Source organism: Ovis canadensis, chromosome 17 (genome assembly GCF_042477335.2).
Source record: "Ovis canadensis isolate MfBH-ARS-UI-01 breed Bighorn chromosome 17, ARS-UI_OviCan_v2, whole genome shotgun sequence".
NCBI lineage: Eukaryota > Metazoa > Chordata > Mammalia > Artiodactyla > Bovidae > Ovis > Ovis canadensis.
This window is the reverse complement of record NC_091261.1, coordinates 54,656,780-54,677,830: the sequence shown is the minus strand read 5'-3', so window position 1 is coordinate 54,677,830 and position 21,051 is coordinate 54,656,780. Positions and strand designations below refer to the sequence as shown.

At 38.5% G+C, this 21,051-nt stretch overlaps 1 protein-coding gene across 4 annotated transcripts in view; it reads right to left on the bottom strand.

Annotated features, from left to right (window-relative positions):
• Window positions 1–6,411: 6,411 nt before the first annotated feature.
• ZNF268 (zinc finger protein 268) overlaps window positions 6,412–21,051 on the bottom strand; it is a 36,429-nt gene continuing 21,789 nt past the window's right edge. For all 4 annotated transcript variants that reach the window (XM_069557333.1, XM_069557336.1, XM_069557334.1 and 1 more), the window contains 4 exons: window positions 14,579–14,705; window positions 14,204–14,290; window positions 8,220–10,613; window positions 6,412–6,603 (listed from right to left, as the gene is read on the bottom strand). In XM_069557333.1, the coding sequence (XP_069413434.1) occupies window positions 6,461–6,603; window positions 8,220–10,613; window positions 14,204–14,290; window positions 14,579–14,705 (2,751 nt within the window). In that variant the 3' untranslated portion in view covers window positions 6,412–6,460. The remainder of the gene's footprint in view (window positions 6,604–8,219; window positions 10,614–14,203; window positions 14,291–14,578; window positions 14,706–21,051) is intronic.

Genomic DNA, 21,051 nt, shown 5'->3' with positions numbered 1-21,051 from the left:
GATCTTCCTGGGAATTTGATAGGAAAGGGATTGAAAGTAAAAATCCGTGTGGAGAACACTGACACTTTAACAACATTGAATCTTCCAATCCATTAACAGGGAACATCCTTTCAGTATCTAGGTCATTGTTACTCCCCTCTTCATTGCTGTTCTCAGCATTTCACTTGACTTACATTTAATTATTCCATGTTTTCTGATCCTGTCATAAATAGTGGTGCATTTAACTCAAACTTCCCATTGTATATTCCAAGTATGTAAAAACAGAACTGAGTTTTGAATGTTGATTTTATGTATTTTTAAAAAAATTTCTATTTTTAATATAAATTTATTTTAATCGGAGGCTAATTACTTTACGATATTGTATTGGTTTTGCCATACATCAACTGAATGTTGCTTTTATATTTTGCTATCTTGCTAAATTGACTTATGGTGGGTTTTTTTTTTTTTTTTTGGTAAAGTTTTAGGAGTTTCAGTGATGACAGTCATGCTGTCTTTCAGTATGGCTGTTGTTCTTTCTTTCTAATCTCTATCCTTTTCTCTTTCTTGCCTAATGAAGTCAGCTAAGTCTTCTAGTACAATGTTGAAACAGAGTGGTGAAAGTGGATACAGTTGACTTGCTCTCAATTTTAGGGGAAGCTATTCATTTTCACCCTTACATTAACTATACACCTTTTTCAGATGTGCTTCATTAGTTTGAGGAAGCGACTTTTTATTCCTGATTTGCTGTTTTTTGTTTTGTAACACTACGCATGAGGTTTCTTTTTAATTTGTTTTGGCTGCATTGAGTCTTTGTTGCTTTGTGCAGCCTCTCTCTAGTTGCAGTGAGTGGAGGTACTCTTCATTGTGGTGTGAGGGCTTCTCATTGCAGTGATTTCTCTTGTTGTGGAGTACAAGCTCTAGGAGCATGGGCTTCAGTAGTTGCAGCATGGGGGCTCAGTAGTTGCAGCTCACAGGCTCTAGAGCATGGGCTCAATAGTTGTGCTGCACAGGCTCATTTGCTCTGCAGCATGTGGAACCTTCCTGGATCAAGGATCAAACCCGTGTCTCCTGCACTAACAGGCAGATTCTCATCTACTGCACCACCAGGGAAGTCCTGCTGAGGTGTTTTTTTTTTTGCTTGTTTTTTTAATGGGTGCTGTGGAACTTGAACAGATGCTTTTACTACACCTATTGATGTGATCATGTGATTTCCTTTAGTTATTCAAGTATGAATTAGTGATTGAATTCTGAAACTGAATCAGTTTCCTATTCCCAAGATAAGCTCCTGTTTATCTTCTTGTATTACCCTTTACTTATTTCAGGGTAAATTAACTAATATTGAAGATTTTACATCTGTGTTCATAAAGAACATTTGTAGGATCTTTTATTAAAAAATCAGAGTAATACTAACTTCATAAAATGAGTTAAGATTTGTCATCTATTTTCTGAAAGAGTTTGTGTAGAATTGGTATTACTTCTATCAAATGTTTGATAGCAATGACCAGTGAAATGATCTGAGCTTGGATTTCTCTTTGTTCAGTTCAGTTCAGTCGCTCAGTTGTGTCTGACTCTTTGCGACCCCATGAATCGCAGCACACCAGACCTCCCTGTCCATCACCAACTCCTGGAGTCTACTCAAACTCATGTCCATCCAGTCGGTGATCCAATCCATCCATCTCATCTTCTGTCGTCCCCTTTTCCTCCTGCCCTTAATCCCTCCCAGCATCAGGGTCTTTTCCAATGAGTCAACTCTTCGCATGAGGTGGCCAAAGGACTGGAGTTTCAGCTTTAGCATCATTCCTTCCAATGAACACACAAGACTAATCTCCTTTAGGATGGGACTGGTTGGATCTCCTTGCAGTCCAAGGGACTCTCAAGAGTCTTCTCCAACACCACACTTCAAAAGCATCAATTCTTGGGTGCTCAGCCTTCTTCACAGTCCATCTCTCACATCCATACATGACCACAGGAAAAACCATAGCCTTGACTAGACGGACCTTAGTTGGCAAAGTTATGTCTCTGCTTTTGAATATGCTATCTAGGTTGGTCATAACTTTTCTTCCAAGGAGTAAGCGTCTTTTTAATGGCTAGTCACCATCTGCAGTGGTTTTGGAGCCCCCCAAAATAAAGTCTGATGCTGTTTCCACTGTTTCCCCATCTATTTCCCATGAAGTGATGGGACCAGATGCCATGGTCTTTGTTTTCTGAATGTTGAGCTTTAAGACAACTTTTTCACTCTCTTCTTTCACTTTCATCAAGAGGCTTTTTAGTTCCTCTTCACTTTCTGCCATAAGGGTGGTGTCATCTGCATATTTGAAGTTATTGATATTTCTTCCAGCAATCTTGATTCCAGCTTGTGCTTCTTCCAGCCCAGCATTTCTCATGATGTAATCTGCATATAAGTTAAATAAGCAGGGTGAGAATATATAGCCTTGACGTACTCCTTTTCCTATTTGGAACCAGTCTGTTGTTCCATGTCCAGTTTGAACTGTTGCTTCCTGACCTGCATACAGATTTCTCAAGAGGCAGATCAGGTGGTCTGGTAGTCCTACCTCTTTCAGAATTTTCCACAGTTTATTGTGATCCACACAGTCAAAGGCTTTGGCATAGTCCATAAAGCAGAAATAGATGTTTTTCTGGAACTCTTTTGCTTTTTTGATGATCCAGCAGATGTTGGCAATTTGATCTCTGGTTCCTCTGCCTTTGCTAAAACCAGCTTGAACATCTGGAAGTTTATGGTTCACATATTGCTGAAGCCTGGCTTGGAGAATTTTGAGCGTTACTTTACTAGCATGTGAGATGAGTGCAGTTGTGCAGTCGTTTGAGCATTCTTGATGAAAGTGAAAGAGGAGAGTGAAAAAGCTGGCTTAAAGCTCAACATTCAGAAAACAAAGATCATGGCATCCTATCCCATCACTTCATGGGAAATAGATGGGGAAACAGTGGAAACAGTGTCAAACTTTATTTTGGGGGGCTCCAAAATCACTGCAGATGGTGACTGCAGCCATGAAATTAAAAGACGCTTACTCCTTGGAAGAAAAGTTATGACCAACCTAGATAGCATATTCAAAAGCAGAGACATTACTTTGCCAACAAAGGTCCATCTGGTCAAAGCTATGGTTTTCCCAGTAGTCATATATGGATGTGAGAGTTAGACTATAAAGAAAGCTGAGTGCCAAAGAATTGATGCTTTTGAACTGTGGTGTTGGAGAAGACTCTTGAGAGTCCCTTGGACTGCAAGGAGATCCAACCAGTCCCATCCTAAAGGAGATTAGTCTTGTGCGTTCATTGGAAGGAATGATGCTAGCTGAAACTCCAGTCCTTTGGCCACCTCATGCGAAGAGTTGACTCATTGGAAAGACTCTGATGCTGGGAGGGATTGGGGGCAGGAGGAGAAGGGGACGACAGAGGATGAGATGGCTGGATGGCATCACTGACTGGATGGACGTGAGTCTCAGTGAACTCCAGGAGTTGGCGATAGACAGAGAGGCCTGGCGTGCCACGATTCATGGGGTCGCAGAGTCCGACACGACTGAGTGACTGAACTGAAATGAACTGAACTGAACTTGAGCATTCTTTGGCATTGCCTTTGTTTGGGATTGGAATGAAAACTGACCTTTCCCAGTCCTGTGGCCACTGCCGAGTTTTCCAAATTTGCTGGCATATTGAGTGCAATACGTTCACAGCATCATCTTTCAGGATTTGTAATAGCTCAACTGGAACTCCATCACCTCCACTAGCTTTGTTCGTAGTGATGCTTGCTAAGGCCCACTTGTCTTCACATTCCAGGATGTCTGGCTCTAGGTGAGTGATCACACCATCGTGATTATCCTGTTCTTGAAGATCCCTTTTGTACAGTTCTTCTGTGTATTCTTGCCACCTCTTCTTATTATCTTCTGCTTCTGTTAGGTCTATGCCCTACCAGTAATGCTGAAGAAGCTGAAGTTGAACAGTTCTATGAAGACCTACAAGACCTTTTAGAACTAACACCCCAAAAAGATGTCCTTTTCATTATAGGGGACTGGAATGCAAAAGTAAGAAGTCAAGAAACACTGGAGTCACAGGCAAATTTGGCCTTGGAATATGGAATGAAGCAGGGCAAAGACTAATAGAGTTTTGCCAAGAAAATGCACTGGTGATAGCAAACACCCTCTTCCAACAATACAAGAGAAGACTCTGCATATGGACATCATCAGATGGTCATCACTGAAATCAGACTGATTATATACTTTGCAGCCAAAGATGGAGAAGCTCTATACAGTCAACAAAAACAAGACCAGGAGCTGACTGTGGCTCAAATCATGAACTCCTTATTGCAAAATTCAGACTTAAATAGAAGAAAGTAGGGAAAACCAGTAGACCACTCAGGTATGACCTAAATAAAATCCCTTATGATTATACAGTGGAAGTGAGAAATAGATTAAAGGGACTAATCTGATAGATAGAGTGCCTGATGAACTATGGACTGAGGTTCGTGACATTGTACAGGAGACAAGGATCATGACCATCCCCATGGAAAAGAAATGCCGAAAAGCAAAATGGCTTTCCTGGGAGGCCTTACAAATAGCTGTGAAGAGAAGTGAAAAGCCAAGGAGAAAAGGAAAGATATAAGCATCTGAATGCAGAGTTCCAAAGAACAGCAAGAAGAGATAAGAAAGCGTTCCTCAGTGACCAATGCAAAGAAATAGAGGAAAACAGCAGAACGGGAATATATGTTTACTCTGCTCTGAATATATATTTACTTCCAGAAAAAGGTGTCCACTTTTAGACTGGGAAATAGGGTAAGGATGACTGAATCTGATCTGCATTTCAACTAAGGTTTGTTGAAACTTTTTGTTGATTTGCAAACTGCCTTCAGATATTTTAAGGGCAGATTAATCTGAGCACAGAGATGTAGAGGTCTGCTTGTGCTCACAGTCAAGCTGCCAGCTTTCAGAGCTGTACAAAACATCTTGCCTTAAAGCCTGTAGTTTAAGTATTTACCTATAGTTCATTTTGGTTTTTCTAAATAGACAATGACAACTCCACACAATTGGATTTTTGTTTCTACCCGAAACCCCAATTCCTTACAACTTTTTGTTCTCACATATTGACTAGAACTGCCATTAGATTGATCAATAAAATTGATGAGCATGCTCAATTTAAATGTTCTTAATTTAAAGGTATACTGTTTAAATTACTGTTTTATCATCAAGTATGACATTTTTGTTTTTGGAACATACTACTTACAAAGGATTTAACTTCTATCTCTAATTTAATAATAATTTAAAATCATCTATGGGAATTATAGCCCATCAACTGATTTATCTATGCACACTGAGATAATACTCATGGCTTCCCCTCTCCCCCACAGTAGTGATTAATTTTACAAAAACATTTTTTAATATTAAATCTTCCAAGCATCCTAATATGTTTTAATTAGGATCAGATTCAGGTGCATATAACAGAACAAAGTCTCCTCCCAACAACAAAAAAGACTTGGACAAGACAGTTCACCTCTCTTTTGTGTAAAAAGATGCCCAGACTTGGTAGTCTAGGGTTGGTATAGCAGCTCCATCATTACCAGAGAGCCACATCACTGTTCTCTCTCTACCACACTTAAGCAGATGGCTTCCATCCTCAAGAGGAATTCAGTTTCTAGGATGGCTGCTGAGTCTCCCAACATCTGGCATACTGCATATTAAAAAGAAAAGATTAAAGGACACTAGGGGGCTTCCCTCACATGTTTTTCTTCAGAAAAACCTTCATATTATTCCTCAGTAACTCCTATTTCCATTTCATTATTCAGAATTAGCACGATTGTACTTAACTACAAAGAGGATGTAAAAATGTAGCTGGGCACATTAATATTATGAAAAATACAGTGATCCTGTTGGTAATAAAATATTGGGTTCACTACTAACATTCTGCTACACTAAATAATGTCATGACTTAATGAAATAAAAACTATCCATTATTGGATCGAGTTTTTGCTATAATTCCATTTAGGATTTTAAAATCTATTACATGTTCACAAATGACTTTGTCGTTTTCCCCTCAAATATCTAATTCCTGTGAAACACTGTAAAACATCAGAATTATCGTTCCCTTAATGTTCCTGAAAAATATTAACTATTACTGAAAGTCTCAGGAACATCTTTCTTTTCTGGGGCTAGGGCAGAGTTAGAGGAATTAGGTAGATTTTCAAGCCAGAGATTCAATTGTTAACTCTTTTTTGCTTACAAAAATCTATTCATTTTTGCTCAGTTTCATTCACCTGGAAAACTTTCCATTTAAGATCAAACCCAATCCAGCAATATCCTTTCACACAGTACTTGATTTACATCTCCAACATTACACTGACATCTCTGGCTTCTACTGGAGGAGGCTGAATGTGAATGTGCATCACACAACACAGCACCTTTAAAATCTAATAAACCTTGGAGAGTGGGACACAGAGTATGTTTATTCTTTATTATGTGTATGTATCTTCCTTGGAACATCAATGACAAAACACATATTCATGACATTTTCCAAGTTTAGGGGATAGACTATAGCAAATATCTGAAATTCTTTCCTTATGCAAGCTTTCTCTGCCCTTCTGTGAGTCATCATTCTTCACTCCAAGTTTCTTGACTTTGGACCCTGCATAAGCATTAGGGATTCAGAAATCAGTAACTATATCCTTCATGGAAGAAACAGTTTCTTTGGGTAAGCAATGGGATTCCCCACTGAAGGGCACAAAGTAGTGGGTGCTTTAGAAGTATCTGCAGTTTTAAATCCTCATATTCCTCCAAGATAGCCCTAAACTTATTTTCAGGGTTGTAGCTCTTTCCAGATTAATGCTAATAGATAAAAGGTAATTGGTGAGGTTATGAAAAAAAACTGATTTTGTAAGTAAGCCACTGGTAGAATGACTTTTCACTGCCCTGAATCTACAGCTATACTTGCAGGCTTCAGCAACATCACTTAAAGGTATCATTTAAATATACTGAGAGGATACCAGATAGATCAAGTTAAGAGAGAAGTGAACTAGAATTAAGAAGTGACAACAACTAAAGCTATTCTGGGTAAGCTATATAGAAGGAACTAATTAATATTTGCAGCAAGATGTTACCTGAGAACAAAAGCTACGTTTGATTTTCTGTACTAAGGAGTCCATTAAAAATTTAAATTTTGGACTATCTCAGCCAACTCCTGGCAGGGTACCCTGAATGATGATCTGATCATGCATGCATTACATACACTGTCAATTCTCTTAAAGAAAATCCAGGTATTCTAATCAAAAAGGGAAGGACAGATTCCAGATATGCAAACACATGAAACGTGGGCTATACTGATTATATAACTAAAGAGAGCTTTCAGGTCCATTTACAGAGGGTACAAAACAATAGTAAAGGTTTTAAGGTACTGAAATGCATTTATATGCCATATTATTCTAGTAACAAGTTGTATTTTAAAGATGTTGCCATGCAGAGTATAAATCCCTGGGGAACAGTATTGTTATCTAGTTAATTTATCAAATGTGGCATCCATAAGAATATGCCAAAGTCCATAAAACATATTTTATAGTACAGAAAGGAAGAAAACACCTAAACATTGCTGCAGGGCTTCTGATGTGATCCTTATTATTATCATGATTATTACATTTACTCAGGTAAGAAAATCTTTATATTCTATAAAATGTTTATCATTGATAGTTGGATAGTTTTTTATAAGCTTTTCCTAAGAGTTTACAAGCATAATTTCCCCTAAATTTATAAAGGAAAATTTTTTTCCAGATGAATCAAAATAGTAAATCTTCCTGTAGAGGCTTACAAAACATTCATAGATCTTCACTCATTCAAATTTTTACTTTATTAGAAGCCTGTCATTTCTAGGTGAAGAATTTTCCTAACTTTATACCATGGTTTCTTCAACATATATGGAATTGACTCTTTGCAGATGTTAGCATGTTAAGAAATGAGTTTCTGATATTCACTTCATTCATATTGTTCCTCAACTGCACAAACTTAAAGACATGGTGCGACTTCCTGCTAAGAACTTTCAGAGGGTTCACTGAATTCATACAGTTCCTGTGTACATTTACTGATTTGTGTGTGTGTGTATAAAAAACAGCTTTCTGTGGATTCTTTTCCACATGCCATACATACATGGTGTATAATGAGATGATTCCATTTATAAAGTTTCTCTCCTTTATGAATTTTCTAGGAATTCCTGTGAATTCACTTTTGAGAGAAAGTTTCTTATATTTAACTCACCAATATGTTTCTCATCTGCATGAGTTCTCTGATGCATAATGAGTTGTGACTTCCAACAAAAGGCTTTCCCACATTCAGTGCATTTACAAGGTTTCTCTCCAGTATGAGTCCTCTGATGTGCACTGAGAATTGATTTCTGAGAGAAAGTTTTTCCGCACTCACTGCATTCATAGGGTTTCTCCCCTGAATGAGTCCTCTGATGTACAATGAGCTGAGACTTCCTAATGAAGGCTTTTTCACACTCATTGCATTCATAGGGCTTCTCTCTCGTGTGCATTCTCTGATGTACAAGGAGCCGTAATTTCCCACTGAAGGATTTCTCACACTGACTGCATTTATAAGGGTTTTCCCCTGCATGAGTTCGCTCATGTACAATGAGTAGTGACTTCCAAATGAAGGCTTTCCCACATCTGTGACATTCATATGGTTTCTCTCCTGAATGAGTTCTCATATGTATAATGAGATATGACTTGCTACTAAAGGCTTTCCCACACTCACTACACCCATAAGGTTTTTCCCCTGCATGAGTTCGCTGATGTGAGATGAGCTGGTCTTTCCTATTAAAGGCTTTCCCACAATCACTGCATTCATAGGGACTCTCTCCTGTATGAATTCTCTGATGTACAATAAGTTGTGAGTTAAAACTGAAGGATTTCCCGCATTCACTGCATTCATGTGGTTTCTCCCCTGTGTGAGTCCTTGTATGTATGATGAGGTAGGACTTACTCCTAAAAGCTTTCCCACATTCAATGCACCCATAGGGTTTCAATCCTGTGTGACTTCTCTGATGTACAATGAGCTGTGACTTCAAACTGAAGGCTTTCCCACACTGATTACAACCATAGGGTTTTACCCCAGTGTGTGCTCCCTGATGTACAATGAGCTGTGATTTAAAAGTAAAGGATTTCCCACATTCACTACAACCATATGGTTTTTCTCCTGTGTGGGTTCTCTGATGTACAATAAGGTTTGACTTTGTATTAAAGGCTTTCTGACATTCACTGCATTCGTAGGGCTTCTCTCCTGTATGAGTTCGCTGATGTATCATGAGCTGTGATTTCAAACCAAAAGTTTTCCCACAATCACTGCATTCATAGGGCTTTTCCCCTGCATGAGTTCTCTGGTGTGAAATGAGCTGGTATTTCCGACTGAAGGCTTTCCCACACTCACTGCATTCATAGGGATTCTCCCCTGTGTGAATTCTCTGATGTATAACAAGTTGTGAATTAAAACTGAAGGCTCTCCCACATTCACAGCATTCATGGAGTTTCTCTCCTGTGTGAGTTCTCTGATGTATAATGAGGTACGACTTGCTCCTAAAAGCTTTCCCACATTGATTGCATCCATAGGGTTTCACTCCTGTGTGACTTCTCTGATGTACAATGAGTTGTGACTTCAAACTGAAAGCTTTTCCACACTGATTACATCCATAGGGTTTGATGCCACTGTGTGCTCCCTGATGTACAATGAGCTGTGACTTGAAAGTAAAAGCTTTCCCACATTCACTACAACTATAAGGTTTCTCTCCTGTGTGAGTTCTCTGATGAACCATGAGGTTAGACTTTGTATTAAAGGCTTTCTGACAATCACTGCATTCATAGGGTTTCTCTCCAGTATGAATTCTTTGATGTATAATGAGTTGTGATTTCAAACCAAAAGCTTTCCCACATTCATGACATCCATAGGGTTTCAGTCCTGAATGAGTTCTCTGGTGGGAAACAAGCTGTTCCCTCCTAGTGAAGACTTTCCCGCATTCACAGCATTCATAGGGATTCTCCTGTGTGTGAATTCTCTGATGTATAACAAGTTGTGAATTGAAACTAAAAGTTTTCTGACAATCACTACATTCATGTAGTTTCTCTCCTGTGTGAGTTCTCTGATGTGCAATGAGGTAGGACTTGTTGCTGAAGTCTTTCCCACATCCATCACACTTGTAGGGTTTTGCTTCTTCATGAGTTTCCTGATGCACCAGAAGGTTCGACTTGCTGCTGAAGGCCTTCCCACAGGAATTGCATTCAAACAATTTCCCTCCCATATGCATTTGTTGGCAAATAAGCAGTGGCTTTCTGCTGGCAGTTTTTCCAGATTCATCATTTTCACAATATTTTATGCCAATAACAGCTTGTTCATGTTTGGAAAGGAAGGATGATTCCCTCAATGCATGAAAGTCATTAGGATTCTTTCCAGCGTAATTATTACTGAAACCTATATTACATTTCAAACTCTTCCCATTTGTGACACATTTGTGAAGTCTCTGTCTTGAAGAAGCATTATTTGCAGTAATAAGACACAGTTTTCCAAATGCAGTACAGGGATAGCCTTCTGCCATACTTCCCAGCTTGCCTTGATTTTCCTGATGCCACTCCACACAACCATCAATTTCCCAGACTTCGTCTAGAAATGAAAACACTCATATGTTATAAATAGTGACATCATCATAGTATAGCATAAAACTGCTTTAAAAATTCCATGTCATGAGGTTTTTCTTAATTTCCAATATCAGTTCTGAATACAAATAAAATCTCAAATGTAAATGTACACAAACTCCTGGGCACCTGCAGAAACAAATCAAAACATGAAAATAGGCATAGAGATCTGGTAATAAATATAGCTTTGAATTTCAAAATTTTGTATAATAGCTTCTTTGGAAAGCACATGGAGGGACTTCCCTGGTTGCCCAGTGGTTAAGAATCAATCTTCCAATGCAGGGGATGCTGATTTGATTCCTGGTTGTGAAACTAAGATCCCACATACTGCAGGGCATCTAAGACTATGTGATCCAACTGAATGCCACAATGAAGATTCAGTGCAGCCAAAATTTAAAAAAAAAAGTACAAGGAAAAAAATGAGCAAAATTAAAATTTTCATTTCTCAGAGCATGGGGGTAGATACTGCCCTAAGTGGGAATTGATGTTTGGGAACATTTATAATTTGGAGGTTTCTGTATAAATAAATAAGGGTTCAGATTTAGGATGTAGAGAAATCTGGTATGAGGATTAAGACCCTGTGATGTTGCTTCTTCACAGCTGACCTTCCGCTGTGTTCTCTCAATGCCCTGCTCTGTCCTTCACCTTGGTCAGCATGTTACTCTGGTATATCTATTAATATGTCAACTTTACCCATTCTCACTTCTATTCAACCTTGAAATAAGAACTCAGACCTGTGTCTTGATCTTTATCTATTTTGTTTTTTTCAAATTTGGTGGGGGGAGGGGGTAGTTAATGTTTAAAGAGCATCTGTTCACCTGGCCTCTCTTTTTTTCATTCTCCTCAGAGGGAAAAAGTTTTGTCTCTTAGCTCTTTCCTATGGTATTTTCCTCCATGTTTTCTAAATAACAGCCTATTCTGTTGTACTTGATTTTCTCCTAATTACTCAGTGTGTAGGGTAGAGATTTAATTCCTTTCATCCTCGTCCCTGAATATTCCCCATGATATACACACTCTTCCCATACCTGCACCATCCTAATCAAGCTATTTCATATTTTTGTTTAAATCAGTCTTCAGGTTTTTCATCTTCACAACCATGTAATTTCTATTCACAGGTAAATCATGCAAGTGTACCATGGTTAGTTTTCGTTCATAAATCATTTTTTCTCTTGAGTTGTTTTACTTAGCTGCCAAGTTTTCTCTGTCATCTTTCACAAATTTAGAATTTACCCATCGCAGACTCTTCTGCATATGTCTAAATAAATATTCTTTTGGTGCAGATCAGTTCAGACATGTCCGACTCTTTGCGACCCCATGAACTGCAGCACTGCAGGCTTCCCTGTCCATCACCAACTCCCAGAGCTTGTTCAAACTCATGTCTATCGAGTCGGTGATGCTATCCAACCATCTCATCCTGTCATCCCCTTCTCCTCCTGCCTTCAGTCTTACCCAGCATCAGAGTCTTTTCCAATGAGTCAGTTCTTTGCATTAGGTGACCAAAATATTGGGAGTTTCAGCTTCAGCATCAGTCCTTGCAATGAATATTTAGGACTGATTTCCTTTAGGATTGACTGGTTTGATCTCCTTGTAGTCCAAGGGACTCTCAAGAGTCTTCTCCAACAACACGGTTCAAAAGCATCAATTCTTCTGCACTCAGCTTTCTTTATAGTCCAACTCTCACATCCATACATCACTACTGGCAAAACCAGTAGTTTGGACTACTTTGACTAAATGGACCTTTGTGGGCAAAGTAAGTATCTCTGCTTTTTAATATGCTATGTAAGTTTGTCACAGCTTTTCTCCAAAGGAGCAAGCGTCTTTTAATTTTATGGCTGCACTCACCATCTGCAGTGATTTTTAAGCCCCCCAGAATAAAGTCTGTCACTGTTTCCCCACCTATTTGCCATGAAGTGATGAGACTGGACTCCATTATCTTAGTTTTTTGAATGTTGAGTTTTAAGCCAACTTTTTCACTCTCCTCTTTCACTTTCATCAAGAGGCTCTTTAGTTCTTCACTTTCTGCCATAAGGGTGGTGGCATCTGCAAATCTGAGGTTATTGATATTTCTCCCAGAAATCTTGATTCCAGCTTGTGCTTCATCCAGCCTGGCATTTTGCATGATGTACTCTGTATATAAGTTAAATAAGCAGCATGAAAATATACAGCCTTGATGTACTCCTTTCCCAATTTGGAACCAGTCCATTGTTCCATGTCCAGTTCTGTTGCTTCTTGACTTGCATACAGATTTCTCAGGAGGCAGGTCAGGTGGTCTGGTATTCCCATCTCTTTCAGAATTTTCCATAGTTTGTTGTGATCCACACAGTCAAAGGCTTTGGCATAGTCAATAAAGCAGAAATAGATGTTTTTCTGGAACTCTCTTGCTTTTTCAATGATCCAATGGATGTTGGCAATTTGATTTCTGGTTCCTCTGCCTTTTCTAAAACCAGCTTGAACATCTGGAAGTTCATGGTTCATGTACTGTTGAAGCCTAGCTTGGAGAATTTGGAGCATTACTTTATTAGCGTTTGAGATGAGTGTGGATAATTTTAATTAGAGGTCACCAGACCATGAAGAACCACTACCAGCTCTGATTAGAAACAAGGATCTAGACTTGCACTAAAATAGTGTAAGAATGAAAAGAGGGGTGGATAGAGTATTTTTGAAGATGGATGGGTGGAAAGAAGGGTGTGACTGGATGCTTCCTCACCAAAAAGGAAGATGTAGGTGGACACTGTTGCCTAGCTGACAGTTCTGCTGCCCTTCTCCTTGCTGGCAGAAACCTGATTTTATGTTCTACATCCATCCATAAGGCCATGTGCTTCAGGTAGGAAACTGGAGACCCATCTCCATACCCCCTGCTGAATGGGAAGCATGATTTATCTGAGACAACAGTGAAGGCTTGCCATTTCCCTTGCCAGTCTGTTTTATACAGGATATGTGACAAAAATCTAGCCTACTGAACATGGTTAAGTCTGCTGGGGCTTCCTGAAATAGATTTTAATGTCTGATAAAAAGAGCCACGTGGGAAGGAACAGTCTTTATTCCACTGGTCACTGGTACATTTGCAGGTATTGGCTGGAACTGTCACAGCCATCTGATGACTATGAGGGAGGAAATTTGAGGAAAATACATAGAATGGCAAGGAAGGGGTAGACCTGTGGCAGTTTAATGAGTCAATCACTTGGTCATCCTTAGAGCTGACCCACTTTAGGACAATCGGTAATGTGTGATAATGAATCACTTCATCTTATAGGTTGGTTTAAGGTTAATTAAAAATTGCAGCTGAAACAATTCTAATATTAGGAAGATTAACTTTATTTAGAAAGGGTGTGAAAGTCACATGAGGTGAGATAAAGAGATAAAAGCTGCTTAAATGCACAATGAAATGAGTCTACTACCTCAGAAAAGAAAGAAGGAAGCTGAGAATACCAGAGAAGAAATAATGAGCAAAAGATGGTTACAAATAACATAAAAGTACAAACACAAAGAGAACAAAATGTCAGACCTCACACTGATTCTGAGTAAGGAGGAAAATATCTAAATGTTTTGGTTACTCACCTGAATGGCCCTGACTTGGGCTGTGCATCATCCACAGCTCTTCTTGTTCCAACTGGAAAATGATACTGGGTTTGGTGTATTGATATCCTGTGAATGGAAAATTATAGACAATCTGGATCGAGAATGCCTAGGACCCAGGGATTCAGAAAAACTGGGAAAATTTAGTTTAGAGGTGACATGATGAAGCTGCCCTTTTGCACTCTAACAAAGTAAACACCATTCAGCCAGCATATTCTGATGCCAAAGGAAGAAAACCTGGCCTCTAGGTATAAGCCCCAAATCACCCAGTATTTTACAAAAGTGCCCCAGTTTTCAGCCTCCAAGAAGAAGCAGCCTGGAGATTACACACACTCCTTTCAAGGGGACAGTACGTACCCAGGGACACCAGGTTTCTATAGTTCTCCAACATCACACTCCTGTAAAGGTGCTTCTGAGCTGAGTCCAGCAACTGCCACTCTTCCCAGGTAAAGTCCACAAACACATCCATGAATGACAATGGTCCCTGAAATAGCAGATCCCTATTCAATCTCAAATCATTTTACTGAGCTTGTCATAAAAGCCAGCCAAGGCTCTCCATTACTTATATTCTTTAATATTTTGGGAGAAAAGCAAAATTTATTGAAAATATCCCATCAATATGCATTAAATCAGTTAACCTTTCATTCAACACACAAGAACACCATGTGTCAGGTATTCAACCTAGTGCAGGTAATATAAAATGGAGCAAAAGCAGTCCTGCCTGCAAGAAGTGTTCAGCATTGTAGAGAAAAACAAAGGTTAATGTAAAAATGTAATAGGGAGTCAAAGATGCTAAGACAAAAGAACATGTGGAGAACATGGGCATAAGGGAGGAATACATTAGGCTAAGGCCATGAAAGGGGACTAAAGGAGCCACCACTGAAGAAAGATATGTCAAAATTTGGTGGAATAAAGGCAACAGCTGTAAGTAGCAGCTACTTTGTGGGGCAACAGATCTGAGCATGATGATACACAGATGGCAAAGCAGCACATGAAAAGGTGCTCAACATTATATATCATTAAGGAACTACAAATTTAAAAAGTGAGACACCATTACATACCTAGAATGGCTAAAATTTTAAAAAATGGACAACAATGAATTTGAAAATGAAATTTTAAATTTGATGAAAGACATGGATATAAACATCCAAGAAGTTCAACAAACTCCAAAAATGATAAAACCTTAAAGAAACTTATACACTCAAATTTTCAATAGACAAACACAAAAAGAGAAAGAATCTTGAAAATATCAAGGAAGAAATGATTTGTTTCATACAAGAGCTCACGACTAACATTATAAGCACATTTCTCATCAGAACCTTTGGAGACCAAAGGACTATGAACCCATATATTCAAAGAGCTAAAAGAAAAAAAAAAACAACAAACTATCAGTCAAGAATTCTGTATGTGACAAAATTGTGCTTCACAGTGAGGTAGAAATGAATACATCCCCAGAAAAACAAAAGGTAGTTTGCTACCACTAGACCTGTTTGGAAAGAAATGTTCAAAAGAGTCCTGCAGGTGAAATGAAACCACACTACACAATAACTTGAAGCTGTTTTGAAGAAATAAATATCTGAACAAAGGTAAATACCTGTGTAATCATTAATGGTAGTATTATTTTAACTTTGATTTATATACTTATAAGAGACTAATGCATTTGAAATAATTGTTAATTTATGGTTTGGGGCACACAATGTATAAACATGTGACATCAACAACCAAACGGAGTTGGGACAGATTGGTAAAGGAGCAGTGTTTGTATGTCACTGAAGTTAAGCTGGCATAAATTCAAATCAGAATGCTATAACTTTAGTAAGCTTATTAAAAAGATTATACACCATGACAAATGGGATTTATTCTTGGAATGCAAGAATGGTTCAACACTGGAAAACTGCTCAGTGTAATACATCACATTAATAGAATGAAGTTGAAAAAATGATTATCTCAAAGATTATCTCAACTGAAGCACTGACAAAATTCCACACTCTTTCATGATAAAAACACTCAGTGAAGTAGGAACAGAAGGAAAGTATTTCAACATAATAAAAGTCATATCTTAAAATTCTACAGTGAACATCATACTCAATGGTGAAAGACAAAGCTTTTTCTCTAAGGTCAGGAATGAGAAACCAACGCCTGCTTTCACCACTTCTATTCAACACAGCACTGGAAGTTCTAGTCAGAGCCACTGGGCAAGAAAAAGAAATAACAGGGATCCAAATTAGAAACGGAGTAATATTATTTCTCTGTTCATGGACAATATCATCCTATACGTAGAAAACCTTAAAGATTCCACACACATACATACACACACACAGAAAACCTAGTTAGAATAAATGAATTTAGCAAATAACAGGACACAAAGTCACCCACCAAAATGAGCTGTGTTTCTATGCACTAACAATGATCAATCAGAAAAGCAAATTATAAAAATGACTCTATTTATAACAGTATTATAAAGAACTAATAATTTGGACTTCCCTGGTGGTAAAGTGGATAGGAATCTGCCCTTCAATGTAGGGGATACTGGTTCAATTTCTGGTCTGAAAAGATTCCACATACTATGGGCAACTAAAGCCTATGTGCTACAACTAATGAGTCTGTGCTCTTGGGCCCGAGACACAACTAATGAGCTCCTGTGCCACAACTACTGAAGCCACGCACCTACAGCCTGTGCTTTGTAACAAGAGAAGCCACAGCAATGGGAAGCCTGTGCACTGCAAAGAAGTGCGGCCTGTTGACTCTCTGCAACTAGAGAAAGCCCATGGGCAGCAACAAAGACCCAGTGCAACCAAAAATAAATAAATAAATAAAATTTTAAAAAGTAATAACTTAACCTAGGAAGTAAATGAATTGTAAAATTAAAACTAAAAACCTTGTTAAAAGGAATGAGACATAAATAAAGACAGACATACTTTATGTTCCTTAATAATATGTTAGTAGTATTCAAAGTGATCTACATATTCAATGCAATCCCTAATAATATTTCAATGATATTTTTTCCAGAAAGAGAAAAAGCCATCCTAAAATGTACAAAAAAGCTCAAAAGACCTTGAATAGCCAAAACAATCTTGAAAAAGAACAAAGTTGGAGGACTCATACTTCCTAATTTCAAAACTTAGTAGAAAACTAGTAACCAAAATAACGTGATACTGGCATAAAGACGGAAAGACTGACATACAACATGGCATTTGCATAGAGGTAACAATGGAATAGAAGAAAGACCAGAAACAAACCCTTGCATATATGGTTAAATGATTGTTGACAATGGTTCCAAGACCATTTATGGGGAAAGAAAAGTCTTTCCACTAAATGATGCTAGGAAAGCTGGATATCCACATGAAAAAAATGAAATTGGACCCTATCTATTACCATATATAAAAACAAACTCAAAATAGATCAAAGACCTAAATGTAAAACCTAAAACTATGTAAAACTCTTCAGAGGAAAACATAGCAACCAAAGCTTCCCGATGTTAGACTTGACGGTGCTTTCTTGAATATGACAAAAGGCACAAACAACAAAAGAAAATACCAATCAATTGGACTTCATGAAAATTTAAAAATTTTTTGCATCAAAACACAACATCAACATTGTAAAAAGGCAATTCCCAAATGGGAGAAAGTATCTGTAAGTCACGTATTTTATAAGGGGTTAACATCCAGAATACATAAAGAACTAAAACTCAATGAAAGAAAATTCTTCAAAAGTGACCAAAGGATGTAAATAGATATTTTCCCAAGGAAGACACAAATGGCCAATAAACACATGAAGATGGTGAACATCATTAATCATTAAGGAAAATGCAAATCAAAACTATAATAAGATTCGTCTTACACCCATTAGGATGGCTCTCAAATACCATGAAAATAACAAGGGCTGGCAAGGATACGGATTAACTGGAACACTTGTACATGGCCGGTGGGGATATAACGTGGTGTAACTGCTGTGGGAAACAGCTTGATGGTGTCTCAAAAATTAAACATTAGAATTACTATATGGTCCAGGAACTCCAATTCTGGGTATATCTCCAAAGGAAGTGAAAGCAGAGTCTTAAGGAGATATTTGTACATCCATGCTTATACCAGCACTGTCATTCACAGAGGCTCAAACGTGAAAGTAATTCAAGTGTCCATTGATGGATGAATGGATAAACAAAATGTGATATACACACAGCAAATTATTATTCTATCTTAAAAAGGAAGAAAGTTCTGCAATAAAACCAGGAAGAACCTTGAGAACATTATGTCAAGTGAGATAAGTCAGTCACAAAAAGACAATTACTGTATGTCTGTATACATACAAGTACTGTATGTACTACTGCTGCTGCTGCTGCTGCTGAGTCGCTTCAGTCATGTCCGACTCTGTGTGACCCCACAGACGGCAGCCCACTAGGCTCCCCTGTCCCTGGGATTCTCCAGGCAAGAACACTGGAGTGGGTTGCTATTTCCTTCTCCAATGCATGAAAGTGAAAAGTGAAAGTGGAGCCGCTCGGTTGTGTCCGAATCGCAGCGACCCCAGGGACTGCAACCTACGAGGCTCCTCTGTCCATAGGATTTTCCAGGCAAGAGTACTGTAGTGGGTTGCCATTGCCTTCTCCAGTATGTACTACTAGAGTAGTCAAAATCATAGAAACAGAAAGTAGAATGGTGCTTTCCAGGTGAGAGAGTCATTTCCTAGGCAGGTTGATAAGAAGTCTAGGGTTCCCCAAAGAGAGAGGGGTCTGGAATTTTCAAGGAGGAAGAAAGGACAAGCTTTTTTTCCTTCTCTACATTCCTTAGCATTATATAACAATAATGTATCCTGCCTGAGGACAGTCTCTGGATTAAACCTTCTGGCTAATTCTGTTATCTTAAAATGTAAATTATGGGAGTAGGTCTGGTGAGGTCTTTACAACCTCCAGACATTCTTGGGATTGATTGGAGAGTATATAACTTCATTGCTAACACTAACAAGGGGGTACTCTTTCTGCACCCTTCTGATGCCTACGTCAGAAGCTTTCTCTATCTCCTTTATACTTTAATAAAACTTTACTACACAAAAGCTCTGAGCGATCAAGCCTTGTCTCTGGCCCCGGATTGAATTCTTCTCCTCCAGGGGCCAAGAATCCCGGCGTCGTGATTCAACAACAACCTTTCACAGGGCTTATGGAGAGGGGGGAGTTCGGAGTTATGATTTTGATGATATAGACTTGCAGTTGTTCAAGAGGAAGAGTTGTGGAGACAGATGATAGTTATGATTGCCAATTTTATGAATGTATTGAAGGACTTCCCTAGTAGGGCAGTGGACAGGAGCATGCCTGCCAATGTAGAAGACATGGGTTTGATCCCTGGTCCAGGAAGATCCCCTATGCTGCAGGGCAACTAAGCCTGTGCGCCACAACTACTGAGCCCACCACACTCTAGAATCTGAGAGCTGCAACTATCGAGCTAGTGTGCTGCAACTACTGAAGCCCATTCCTAGAGCACCACAACAGAGGAGGCCACCATAATGAGAGGCCCCCACTCACCACAACTAGACAAAGCCCTCACAAAAGCAATGATGACCGAGTGCAGCCAAAAATAAATAAATAAAAAGAATAAATTTAATACCACTGAAGTGTCATTTAAAATGGTTAAGATGATAAAATATGTATGTAGAAATATATATGCTCTAAAATACAGTGTTTTAAAAAATCAAAGATCTAAAAAAATGGAAAAGATGCAGGGTGTTCACAGGTTGGAAAACTCAGTATTGTTAAGATGTGAATTCTCCCTAATTTGATTCACAGATTTACTAACAAGTTTTTTTGTAGCTATCCACACTCTCTTCCATAATTAATATGAAAAGACAAAAAACTAGAACAGCCAGATGATTCTGAGGGAACAAAGGTTAAGCATTTGCCACTAGCCCAATTTGATGGCACCCCACTCCAGTACTCTTGCCTGGTAAATGCCATGGATGGAGGAGCCTGATGGTCTGCAGTCCATGGGGTCGTGAAGAGTCAGACATGACTGAGCGACTTCACTTTCACTTTTCACTTTCATGCATTGGAGAAGGAAATGGCAACCCACTCCAATGTTCTTGCCTGGAGAATCCCAGGGACGGGGGAGCCTGGTGGGTTGCTGTCTATGGGGTCACACAGAGTTGGACACGACTGAAGCGACTTAGCAGCAGCATAAAATCTAGAGAGCATGATACTAGTGAAAAATTAGACACAAAAATCAATGAACAGAAATGAGAGCCTAGAAATAGACCCACGTAAACACTGTCTCTTGAAGATTTTGTTGTTGTTTTTTAACATGACACAAAAGCATTTCAACAGAGAAGGATCATCTTTACAACAATGGTGCTTTGCAGTGGTGCTGGACCATTGTACATCCACAGACATAAGAAATGAAACTCAAAACATACCCCATATGAAAATTAACTAATGCATCATAGACTTAATGTGAAAACTAAAACTATACAAATTTCAGAGAAAAAAATTTTACCTTATGCACTTTTGTTTAGGCAATGAAACTTTAGATATGATACCAAAAGCAAAACCCATCTTAAAATATTAAAATTTAGAAAACAGACTTTACCAAAATTAAAATATTTTGCTGTGAAAGTTGTTGTCATGGAAATGAAAAGACAAACCAGAGACAGGGAGAAAATATTTGGAAATCACTTATGAAGGATTTAAATCTAGAATAAAAAAACTCTTAAAAAACTCTTAAAAATCAATGACAAGAGATAGCCAAAAAGCACATGAAAAGATGCTCAACATCACTAATTGTTACAGAAATGCAAATCAATACTACAATGAGGTATCATCTCACACCAGTCAGAATGGCCAACATCAA